The sequence below is a fragment of the Marmota flaviventris genome, chromosome 1, assembly GCF_047511675.1.
Source record: "Marmota flaviventris isolate mMarFla1 chromosome 1, mMarFla1.hap1, whole genome shotgun sequence".
Taxonomy (NCBI): domain Eukaryota; kingdom Metazoa; phylum Chordata; class Mammalia; order Rodentia; family Sciuridae; genus Marmota; species Marmota flaviventris.
Genome location: NC_092498.1, coordinates 89,254,181 through 89,266,758, shown reverse-complemented (window position 1 = coordinate 89,266,758; position 12,578 = coordinate 89,254,181). Strand labels below are relative to the sequence as shown.

The window sequence follows — 12,578 nt, the reverse complement described above, 5'->3', positions numbered from 1 at the left end:
CACCCTCTGAGAGAGCACAATCCTCCTCTCGTACACAGCAGGTGCTCAGTGGGGCTTTCTTTTGTCTACCATGGAGACAATTACTGTTTATCTCTATTTCCTTACTCTCCTCCTTGTTATGACTTCCGGGATTCATTGGACCCCTTCTTTGGATTGTCCTTGATGTCTGTCAACTGATGATGACTAGGAAGTTTTCTCACCCACTGCCTGAAATTCCACCGTCAGGGCTTCACTCACGTCAGAGGCGGAAGCAAGTCCTTGTCAGAAGTGGGGGGCGGGGATGGTCCTTGGACTCCGAGATGCAGTGATGCCGTGAGTCACTCACCCCTCAGTGTGAATGGAAACCACACAAGATCTGTTCCCTCCCTGCCTGCTGCTGAGGACCCATTGCGCAGAGATAGCGCTTTTGATGAACTGGGACCCAGCCAATAAAGGCTGGTCTGGACCGGGGCCAATGGTAGCTCCCTGCTGTAGGACTATTGGCCAGGTAACAAGGAAACACAAGCAAAGGAAAGTGAGCTGTGTCAAGACCCAGCTCCCTGCCTCCCTGAGCATGCCCCCTTCTGTGGCTTCATGCCCACCTTGCTATTGGACCCAGCTATTTGCACCGATGGGTGCTTCTAGGTTCCAAGCTGAGCCCTTCCACAAACTCTGTCTGCACGACCTCCATTCCTCACATCCTTGATGCAAGAGAGAAGTAGGAATTAGGCTCCCCATTTTATAGGCAAAAACACAGAGAGGTGGAATGATTTGCCCAAAGTCTGAACCCGTAGCTGGTAGAGCTATGTGCGGCTGGGGCAGGTCTCTCCTCTTGTCATGCACCTCCTGCCTGCTGTCTCTTGGTTGGAGATATGCCTGGCATTCCTGCCTCTTCACTGGCTACATTTCTGCTGCTAAGACACACTCATTTATTTCTGGATTCTGGGAAGTGAATTGGGTGGTTGATTTGCAGGAAGCCTGACTCTGGCTGGTTGTTGTCATGGGAAAGGGATGTGGCATTCATCAGGTCAGCCCAGGGCATAAAGCCTTCCATGAGTATTCCACGCATGCTGACTCTCAAGACAGTGGCTTATCCTGGCTGGACAGATGAGGAAGCAGAAGCTCAGAGAGGTTAAACAACTTGCCTAAGGACACATAAATGCAAATTGGAACAGTGTTCATTCAATGGAGGTTCCCCCTGGGAAATTAACACCCCACCTCGCATTTCTTTTTTGTTGTTGTTTTGGTACCAGAGATTGAACACAGGGGCACTTAAGTACTGAGCCACATCCCCAGCCCTTTTTCATATTTTATTTACAGACAGGGTCTCACTGAATTGTTTAGTGCCTCACTCTGTTGCTGAGGCTGGCTTTGAATTCATGATCCTCCTGTCTCAGCCTCCAGAGCCATTGGGATTACAGGCATGCGCCATCGTGCCGGGCTAAAACTCCACATTTCCAGGCCATCCTGTTTTCATTCTGAGATATCTCCTATGACACTAGAGAAAGCCTCAAACTAGGTACTGACCCCTGCAAAGTGACCAAGAGTCCAGGCTAGCCTTCTACAGTGTGTGGTACAACTGGTCCATTCTGGTGATGCCTGGGCTCTGCATGGATGGTGGCTTATGGCTCCTAGCTCAGCTCACTTCCCACCTGCACCCCTGCTGCCCCTATCCCAAATGCAGACTCCAGGTCCAACCTGCCACTGGCTATCTGTATTTGTAACAAGCACCCAGGTATTTTTGCAGTGTACACCCTGGATCCCAGGCATAGTCAGTTGCTGAGAAGGGAAGTTGATTGTCTGGGATTTCTCCACGGATCAGCCAGGTCCCACCTGCTTAGAAAATTCCAATAGGAAGGCAAAACTCGAGACATCAATGAGGACCAGTCTCCTGAGGCCTATAATACTGACGGGGAACTAGACTAATGAGGCATTCCAAGTTCCATCCTGAGGGACTCCCTGCAATCATTCACCAGGCTCTGCAGAGCCACAGGGGGAAGACAGGTGTGTTCCTGGTGAATGCCTGAAACAGGGAGCTGTGAGCTTGGCAGCATGAGCAGGGAGGCCTGAGAGGTGGTACAGAGCCACAGGAAGTCAGGAGACCAGGACGGAATCAAGCAGAGGACTTGCCCAAGCCCTGGGCCCTCCTCTCCTGACCTGGGTTTAAAGACAGCAGGAATTGAGCCTGAAACCACATAAGGACAGATGAGCCAAGGCACCGGGTCTATGTGTCTCTCTGCCTCCTTCCTCCCTCTTTGCCTTCCTCCCTCCCTGCCTCTGCACACAGAGGTTTAGAACAAAGAGGGCTTCCTGCAAGCATGGTGACTTGATAGTGCCTTCACCTTCCAGCAGTGGCTCAGAGACCAGTAAGCTGGATCTGCCCTTGGTGGTGGTAGGTGGGCAGGAGCACCCCTGGAGGTTGTGATGTGATCCGGAGAGATCTCTTCTTGGTGCCTCAGATCCCCACTTGTAACACAGGAATGCTAGTTCCTGCCACACAGGATCACTGTGAGGACTAGTGGGCTCCAAACACCTACTGCTGCCCTTGGGGCTCTGCCTCAGCTCCTGCCAGCACCTGAGCCAGGGGTTCAAGACCCTGTGCCGATGACCCCCAGGGCCTTCCTGAGCTCGGATCTATAGTGGGGACCTATTAGAAATTCTCTGTCCCAGAGCCTGGCAGTACCAGCGCCTTGTCTCTGGTTCCTTCTGTTTAGCCCTACATTTTCTTGCGGTGACGTAGGTATAAGGAAAAGGCCACCAAAGCCTATTGCCTCTGCTCAAATCCTGACAGCATCCCCTGCTAGTACTGTGGCAGAGCTGAATTATTTAGCCTTCTGAACCTCAGTTCGTGCATCTGAGGAGTAAATGATTGTACTTGTCTATAAAAGTTACTCATTGAGGAATAGTCATGCAGCGCTTGGCAGAGTACCTTGAATGGTGTTAGGCATACATTAGTGAGTGCTAGGCCTCTGCAGGCGTGTCCTGGCTCAGGAGGATAGGGACTAAAATGTCCAGACCCCCAATCAGAAGATCACATGGCAGCCTGATGATCAACACCAACTGCTAAGCCCAGCACACACTCTCACTGAGCCTCATGGGAGCACAGGTGGGTCCTCCAGGGACAACAGAGGTGCCAGTCGGGGCTGACCCACCAAGGCAGAGTCAGGATAGATGGCAGTTTGTGCAAAGCAGAGCTCCTCGGGGGAAGCTTCTTCTGGTGGCTGGTCTCACCTGCACCCCTCCGCTGCTGTGGTCCAACACTGCATGTTGGGTAGGAGGTCCTCCAGGGACTCACTGCCAAAGACGGTAGCCATTCCTGTCTGGCTCCCAGGTGATTCCACCTCCCTTCCTGCGCTGGTCTCTTGACCATTGCAGCAGAGCAGCACCTGCAGCCACACTGGCCGCCATTGAGGGTCCTGGCTCTTCCCTGCTCTCTCCTGGCCTTGTCTTCCTGGAACGCTCTCCCCGCCTTCACTGGCTAACGCTGCCTTGTCTTCATGTGCCACTTCTCCAGGCTTTTCAGAGCCTTTAGGAAAGATGCAAGTCCTCCCCACCCTCTCCCACCCCCAGCTAGACCACAAGCCCGATGCCACAGGAGCCATGTCTACCTATCTACTTCCTGATATGCCTCTCTCTCCCTGCTGGTGCCCAGCACAGAACCTGGCAGGTGGTGGGTTGGTTCACTGAATTAAATCATGATCAAATCGTACTGGACCCAAGCTAAACAAAGTTAGGGTGCAATTGTTGGTGCTCACTGAAGAGCTAGGATAGTTTTCTTTTGGGGTGGAGGTAGGGCAAGATGGCGTCCAAAAATGGATATCGAGAGAGCTGGGCAGGGGCTGGGGTCAGAAGGCTTCCTAGAGAGGGAAGAAGGCTGATGCAGATATTGCAAAGGGGGAGGCTGAGGAATGAGCTCATGAGGAAAGAAGGACTCAGGCTGCATATACCTGGCTGAGAAGGGTTGGGGCCAGCATCACTGACTGCCTGCCTAGCGTGAGGAGGGGCCAGGTCCTGCCTCCCAGAGGCTCCACACTAGACCCCTGCCCTGCCCTTGCCTCAGTACAAGGAATAGGACCCTGTAGGCAAGAAGTGCTCAGTGACCACTCGTTGACTGAATGACTGGATAGACAGACGAATGAACAGATGGATGGACCAGAGTGTATGGATAATTAAGTTAGTGAGTCCAATACTATGTAATGCAAGGAAATGCGATAAAAATGAGAATATATTTTGATTCCAACAGTCTATTCTAGAGAAGTCAGGAAGAATCAGAAAAGAACAACTTCTTTGTATCACATAGGAATGACCCGTCTGTTAAGGTGACATATGCCCCATTATCCAAGGGAAGGGGTCAGAAACCCAGGAGCTGGAAGTTAGGTGCTCCTTAAGCAAAAGCAGGCAGCCGGCCATGGGCACCTTCGTGGAAGGCCTCCCCAAGATCCCTTCCCCAGGGCTCACCAGGCCACACACTGATATGAGAACAGCTGGCCAGGACTGAGGGAAGGTCTAGCCCTCCTGTCCCTGAGCCACCCTCCAACTTAGGGGACACTCTGAGTCCCATGGTGTCTTCCCATGACCACCAATGGGATCTGAACCCTAGGGAGATTAGAAGGACCCAGCCCAAGAAGCAATGGATGGTCCTGATGGAGACTCTGCACACACGTGGTGGGTGGGGCTGATATGCATCTCCCTCCGGCCTGGGAGCATTTTCTGAAGGGTCCAAGGTTGGGGCTGCTCACACTTGTTCCTACCTGCTTGCACCTGGAGTCAGATGAAGAGAAACTCGGGGGCACCCGTGTCCCCACATATACAGGCACACTCTGAGACAAACACACACAAGCACACAGCAAACAGACCTATTCACCCACAGCAGAACACACAGAGGGACAGTACACAGCCACAGGGAGCAGCCAACAGGAGACTCACGTGGCAGGAAGCTGACTCAGGAGCCCAATGGGCCAGTTGGAGCCAGAGGTTGGGATAGCTCTGATGCTGAGGGAGGGCTAAAAATGAAGATGAATGAGGCCCTTCCAGAAGCCTCTGAGTCTGCGGGCAGCTCATTCATCTTCCTCACCTGGGGATGCCAAGAAGGCTCTGCAGCTCAGGGTGCAGGGTGGTGACAGATCAGTCCTCCACTGGGCCACAGAGTTATGAATCGCTTCATCCGGCCAGTGCACCCCCGCCCAGGGGGGCTGATAAGACTTCAGGCCAGCCTGGAACAGTGACAGTGCAAGGGACTCAGAGACCCTCAGTCAACAAGTGGGGACCCTGTGGCCAAGAGAGGCAAGGACTGAAGCAGACTGCAAGGCCTGACTGTTGTGGGGTACCTGAGTGGGGCAGGGGCTGGGAGCTTTCTGAAGTGTCTGCAGAAGAGCAGCTGCTGTGCTCTGGCTCACCACCTTTAGATGCTCCTCCCTTGGGGCTGGGGGCAGAGAGCAGGCCCATGAGGCTGTTCCATGTCCTGTCCAGAGAGGAGCAAAGGCTGTGGGACCTGGGCAGGTGCTGGGTGACGGGGGTGTGTGCCTGGGAGGAGGCAGGGGTTCAGCAGGTGCCAGGGGGAGATGGAGCCTCTCAGCTCAGCCCCCACTCAGGGTCCTTTGTTTCTCCCTCTCTGCCATCTTCCTTCCAGATCAATTTTGTATTTTTGTTCAACATTGTCAGAATCCTAATGACAAAATTACGAGCCTCCACCACATCAGAGACAATTCAGTACAGGTATGTGAATACCTGGGTGTCTTGACCCTGGCAGGGGGGAAATGAGGAGGTCATCTGGGCCTTCCTCTGCTCCAGGCAGAGCCCTCTGTGCTCACCCAGGGAGTTGCTCAGTCTCCCAGAAGCAGCACGGGCAGAGCGGCCCCATCTTCTGCCTGAGTGGGGCCCTGCCTGCAGCGCGGACTCAGGACTCTCATCACCCTCTCACCCCCAGGAAGGCGGTGAAGGCCACCCTGGTCCTCCTGCCTCTGCTGGGCATCACGTACATGCTCTTCTTCGTCAATCCTGGTGAGGACGACCTGTCACAGATTGTGTTCATCTACTTCAACTCCTTCCTGCAGTCCTTCCAGGTGGGCACCCCAGCCGCAGGGAGCTCTTCTGACCTGGATGCTCAGAGACAGGGATTGGCGCACACACTCAGAACCCGCCTGGCCCCAGGCGCCAGCTTGGACCTGAGTCCTGGCCTTACTCATTATCCCCGCCTCAGGGCTCAGGCATTCCAGCACTTCCTCTGAGGATTCAGGGTGGCTCCAACCCTGACACCCTGGGACAGGACACAAAATGTTGAGGAGGCCAGAAACCCAGCTCTAGGCCAGAGAGCACCCCTCACTCAGCCTGGACCTGGTATACTGTAACTGGAGGGCTGCAGCCCCTCCAGCTCTGTCCCCTGGGGTCCTGGGTCGGTGTCCCCCGCCCAACCTGTCCCCCACCCCACCCTCCAGGCAGAGTGCTTCCTCGCCAGGTCCTGACTGCTCCCTCCTTCCTTCCTAGGGTTTCTTCGTATCTGTCTTCTACTGCTTCTTCAATGGAGAGGTACGAAGTGGGACCCTCTGGGTAGCCTGGGCTCTCAGGGTCCTCAGACTCCACTTTGGGGTGTTTTCAGTCAAGCTGCCCAGCCTTTCAGGAAGGTCTAGTCCTTGGCTCCGCTCGGCTCTGCCCTGGAGGAAGGAGGGGAAAGGGACTCCTCCTGTAGGGCCTGCAGCCAGTTTAGAGGGTCAACTATGCAGACCAGAATAGCATGCCAGGGCCCCATGCATGCCCTTGGGGAGCCAGGAAAATAGGGTGCCCAGGCTGCAGGGTTTCATGGGATACCGATGCCAAAGCAGAGGTGGTGACAGGAAGCTTCCAGAAAGAGGTGAGGCTTCGCTATGCAATCACTACTTTATGGACTCAGATGAAAAGAGACCAGCCCGTAACCTCCACCCTCCACAGAAAAGAACACATGACCTGGGTAGACTCTGGCAGTCCCTGGCAGCAGGTAAAACCTGGCTAGCTAAGGAGACCCAGAATCCAAGTGAGTCACCAGGGAGATGCAAACCCAGGCAGTGGTGGGTGAGGATTTGCAGACACACTCTAAGGCCTGAGAGCTTCCAGATACCCCAGATGGACACAAGCGCCCTCCTGAGGCCACGTGGCCTGCAACTGCAGTGAATGATGGGCACCTATGTAGGCTGTGCCGGTCCATTAAAGATGGGCCTGGATGCAGAGCCCAGCAGTGAAGGCTAGAAACCCAGCTCCAGGCCAGAGACCACTCTGGCCCTGCAGTCCGGAGGGCGGAGGGGAAAGGAGCTGCTGAAGCAAGCAACTGACATTTTTGTTTGTTGGTACTAGATTGAACTCAGGAGCACTCTCCCACTGAGTTACAGCCCCATCTTTTTTTTTTCTTTTCTTTTTTTTTTTTTTTTTGAGACAGGGTCTCACTAAATTTCTGAGGCCCGCCTTGAACCTTGAACTGAAGAGTCTCCTGTCTCAGCCTCCTGAATCTCTATGAATCTCTAGGATTACAAGCGTGTGGCAGGATGCCCACGTAATAATGGATATTTATGTATTTATGTAACATTGATTCTGTTCCAGCCACGTGCTGGACTAGAATGCAAGAGATGATCATCTGACAGAATTCTTCCCTTCAGTACAAACAAGAACAGGTCCGACCAGGCTTAAAAATAAATGGAGGTGATGGAGGTGTTCTCTTTCTGTTTCGGGCAGTTTGTGCTGCACAGGGAAGGTGAGGACTGCAGAGGAGGGGGTGACAGTCCTTCCTAAGGAGGAGGAAGCCAGGGACATGTGCACTAGGGTCACCTCCCAGGCCTGAGGGAATAGAGCCCAGGGGGCTGAAGGGGCTGGTCTACAAAGCCTCTGTTTGCTCTTTTTTTTTTTTTTAGTTGTAGATGATACAGCACCTTTATTTATTTATTTATATGTGGTGCTGAGGAGTGAACCCAGTGCCTCACAATGCTAGGCGAGCCCTCTACCACTGAGCCACAGCCTCCTCTTCAGTTGCTGGGGAGCAGGAGTGGGGTGGCAGAGTGTCCAAAGGAAACTGGACACTTCAGAAGGGTAACTTGGAACAAAGGAAGTTGGGGGGGGCGGCTGGGCTTCTCCAGGAGAGTGACAGGGGAGCCTCAGAGAGAGCCTGCAGCAAGGAGGCAATGGGGTCAGGGAAGGACCTCTGTTTTGCCCCCCTCTTTAACAGCTCTGTGAGGGGGTGGGGGTAGGGGACAAGGCAGCCTGGTGGGCCACTGAGTCTCCCCTCCCTGCAGGTGCGCTCAGCTGTGAGGAAGAGATGGCACCGCTGGCAGGACCATCACTCTCTCCGAGTGCCTGTGGCCCGGGCCATGTCCATCCCCACGTCACCCACAAGGATCAGCTTCCACAGCATCAAGCAGACAGCTGCCGTGTGACCCCTTGTCACCCACCTGTCCATCATCCTCCACCCTCGAGGCAGCTTCCCCACCCTCCTCTGTCTTCTTCCCTGGACCCTCTGGCCGTGCAGGCACTGGTGGCATAGGAGAAGGGAGGGAAGAGGCCAGCCCTCCAGCCGGGCAAGAAAGAGAGGGTGCAGCCACGGAAGAGGCTCCAAGGGACCAGGGCCACTGAAGCCACAAGCCTCCCGCAGGAGGGAGAAGAGGGATCCACCCCCCTGAGAAGAGCGGGTCAGATGTCATTCAACATTTGCCCACTGCCTCCTCTCTTGCTGGATCCGCACTGTAGCTCCATTCACAGATGAAGAAACTGAGGCTCAGAGAAGGCAAGGGTCTGCACCCAAGTCACACCGCTGGTTACCCCACTCATGGTACCCGCTGCTGGTTGATGGGTTGCCTCTGCTCACCGCCTTCCGCCGCCACACTCAGGGGCGCCCTCTGCTGCTGAAGGAGTTAAAGATCAATTCAGCTGGCCCCATCCCAGGGGCTGTCAGCTAGGGAAGCCTCCCCGTGCCCTGCCTCTGTCCATGCTGTCATCTACTCCCTCCCCAGCCGCCCTGCCCCTGGGGCTTCAGGAAGCTTCTGAGCCTGATGTCCCTCCCTGGAGAGACCTTTTCTCATCTCATTGCTGGGGGTGGAGGGGAAGGTGAGAGGGATAGGCAACCAGGGCAGCCATGCGCGTAGGCCAACCAGACACACAGTGGACAGAATGAGGAGCAGGAGTGGGGGGGGGGGGGCGGGAGGAAAAGAGCAGGGTGGAGAGAGTCAAAACCAAAGTTGTGTCTTTGGTGGTTGGAACTAATCCCCCAGCCCCTTCTCAGACTGGGCTTCAGCCTCCCCCGATACAACATCTCTACTCTCTGAGAAATAAACCGTGACTCTGTGAAAATGGCCTCCTTCAGGTCAAGTGAGAAGGCATGGGAGAGGTGGTGTGGTCAAGGATGGGAGCTGAGTCTGCAGGGCACAGCCATGCCCACCCTCAGTAGTGGAGATGCTGGCCCTAACCCAGGTAGTCCTGCCTCTCTGACCTGTGGTAGGAGTCGTGTCTTCATGGTCAAAGTGCTTACAGATCCAATCCTTCCCTGTGACTCTCCCAGGCTGACATCTGTCCCCAGCCCCAATTCAGAAAGAGGAGGCACACAACTCAGCCACCACAGCAGGGCCAGTCCAAGGGCAAGGGTTCTGGAATCCACAGGGAAGGGTAGCCACGGCCCCTCAGACCCCATGAGTGACAGCCCACAGGGCAGTTTCCAGGTTGGCCTCCATCCCTGGGCCACTCTGGGAGGTGGTAGACATCAAGGAGAGGGAAAAGTTGCCGAGTTATTGGTATGAAAGGGCTTTCTCTCTAGGTACCCCCACAAAAATAAATTTTGAAAAAATATGTATCCCATCTTGTACATTCTTAATTTGGCATTTAGTAAGTTTTCAAACATCCAAAGGATGTGATTTCTGGCATCTGGTAAATATTTACATTTTAAAATCAAACTACCACAACACTTTATAATACAATAAATGGAACCTAACAACACAGTGACTTAACACCCATCTATTGTTAACTCTAACTTTAACTCATCTGTCATCGAAAAAGAAAGTTGAACCAGCTCTTCATTAACAAGTGGAAATTGGTTGGCTGCAGTGGGACAGATGGCTGGGGACAGATGTCAGCCTGAGAGAGTGACACACCTGCAATCCTGGCCACTCGTTGACTAAGGGAGATAGGTCACAAAGGGCTGGGAGGGTAGCCCAGTGACAGAGTATTTACCCAGGGCATGTGAGACCCTGGGTTCAATCCCCAGTGTCGCAAAAAAAGATAAAAAATTACACTATTTCCTTTCTCCCCCCCCCCTCCGCCCCGTTTATTTTTAAAATTTTTTTGTGGTTGTAGATGAACAGCATGCCTTTATTTTGTTTATTTATATGTGGTGCTGAGGATTGAACTCAGTGCTGCACATGTGCTAGGCAAGCGCTCTGCCACTGAGCTACAGCCCCAGCCCTCCCTGATTTATTTAATATTTATTTTTATGTGTTGCTGAGGTTCAAACCCAGTGCCTCACATATGCTAGGCAAGCGCTCTACCACTGAGCCACCACCCAGCCTGCGTTATTTCTTCTGTTATCTCATATCTTCATCCTTCTGCTCCTACAGAATTTTATAGTGATACAATACTTTTCATGGTTGAAAGTAGTGTTAACCACTGAGCAACATCTCCAGCCTATGTTCTACAGACAGGGTCTCACTAAGTTGCTTAGGACCTCACTAAGTTGCTGAGGCTGGCTTTGGACTCTTAATCCTCCTGCCTCCGCCTCCTGAGCTGCTGGGATAACAATCGTTTCTTTTTTGCATTACTCATACATGCTAGACAAGGACTCTGCCATCGAGCTACATTTTGAAGCGCTTTCTTTCATCCTTCTTCATTCCTTCTTTTCCTTACTTCTTTCTTTCTTTTATTCCTTCCTTTCATTATTATTTTAAATTTTATTTTGAGACAGGGTCTTGTTAAGATGCCCAGGCTGGCCTGGAACTTTTGATCCTCCTGCCTTAGCCTCCCAGGCAGTGGGGATTATGGGCTGTACCATTGCTCCCAGATGATCGAAAGTCTTGTAGCTCACATTCTCAAACTTATCTGCCACAAAATATGTTTTTGAATTGAAGATAAAGTACTTAATCTCCTGTGATCAAATGTTCTGTTTTTGAAACTATTCTAGAATAAGTATTACAACTTTTTTATATATATAAAATGTACTAACAATTGATTAGGGCAACATTAATTACTGAACATTTTTATAAGCGACTGTCAAGGCTAAAAAGAAACATTTATTGAAAACACACCTTAGTGAAATCCATAGTTCAATTGCTCATGATTCTATGGATAATTTTACTGCAAGAATGAATTAGAACTCAAGATCAATTTTTTTTTTCTGTTTTTCATTTTTGCTAGCTATGTGTGCTGAGGAGGCTTTTCAAATAAATAAGCAGACACTATAGCAATGCCACTCAATTTTCTATAATCTTTCTGAGATGTTTGCCCCAAATTGCATGTCAGCTTGTCATCAAAAATGATCTCTCAGTTGACCACTTAAGTCCTTTTTACATTTGACTGAAAAAAAAAAAAAAAAAACCATGAAATGATCAGGCTTACAGTGGCCTTTGTTTCCCTGGTCCCGGCTCTTTCAGTGTCTCACCACGCACCCTGGTGTCTCAGGTTGTGTTGGCTGGGGGCGACTGGTGAAGGGTTTTAATGTGGGACAGGCTGGGCACAAGCCCTGCTTCTCTTGTCAGGTGGGAGAGGCAGCTAGGATGCCCACCTTGCTTTCTCAGGACACAGAGCTCAAGCACCTCTTGGACACCGACCCCCCCTGAGGTGCAGCGATGACCACATCTATTAGCATCACAGATGCTCTTGAAAAGAGGTGCAAATGGTTCAGCCCAAAAGGCCACTTGGAAAGCTCTGTTCAGAGGAAGAGACTGAGTTGGATGCTCATCAGAGTAGACACTGTCAGCCTCAGTGCCACTCCCCTGTCACTCATCAGTGCTCCTCAACACAGTCATTGGCTTGTTATCCCTCCTGTCGTGATCTCTGCTAGGAGGCTAGACCTGCTCAGTCCATCACCATGAAGAGCATTAAATTTTCCAGACTTTTTTCTAGCAGTTTCTGTCCTGTTCTCTTTCTGGTTGGGTAGAGATTCCACCCTAGCACAGCACCCCCTTGTTACCTGGACTCCAGGTCACGGCCCCCACAGAGCTCTGCCCTTGACATTCATGGGAGCCATTAGGCCATCTCACTGGGTCCCCACTGGTTATCCTCATTAGGGGTCTGCTCTTTGCAGCCACGCCAGTTCTCATTAGTGTCTGCTTCGGAGCTGGCAGTCACTTGCTGAATGGCCTTCCTGGAAAGTAGCCTCATTAGCAGACTCTCCTTTGTAGCAAGGAACTTCCAGCAACCAGACCCTGAGAGCCCTTGGACTCCTTGGTTAACCCTTCCACACACCCTGGTTTAGGAAGCTGGGGAAGACTTGCGTTCATGAGGGGATTCCTCACTCCAGCCGAGTCCCATGCCCAGTGACACACACAGAGCCCTGACCCCAGCCCCAATCATCAAAGTGGGGCCAAAAAGTGTCTGCTGGGGTAGCCACTAAATCACAGATATGGCTTCAGGAGTGGTGAGTGATGAGCATCTGTGGGGCC

General features: G+C 52.4%; 1 protein-coding gene across 3 annotated transcripts in view; it reads left to right on the top strand.

Annotated features, from left to right (window-relative positions):
• Positions 1-8,467, top strand: part of Crhr2 (corticotropin releasing hormone receptor 2) — a 46,965-nt gene extending 38,498 nt beyond the window's left edge. For all 3 annotated transcript variants that reach the window (XM_071608289.1, XM_027939654.2, XM_027939653.2), the window contains 4 exons: positions 5,609-5,694; positions 5,906-6,041; positions 6,463-6,504; positions 8,232-8,467. In XM_071608289.1, the coding sequence (XP_071464390.1) occupies positions 5,609-5,694; positions 5,906-6,041; positions 6,463-6,504; positions 8,232-8,372 (405 nt within the window). In that variant the 3' untranslated portion in view covers positions 8,373-8,467. The remainder of the gene's footprint in view (positions 1-5,608; positions 5,695-5,905; positions 6,042-6,462; positions 6,505-8,231) is intronic.
• Positions 8,468-12,578: the final 4,111 nt, after the last annotated feature.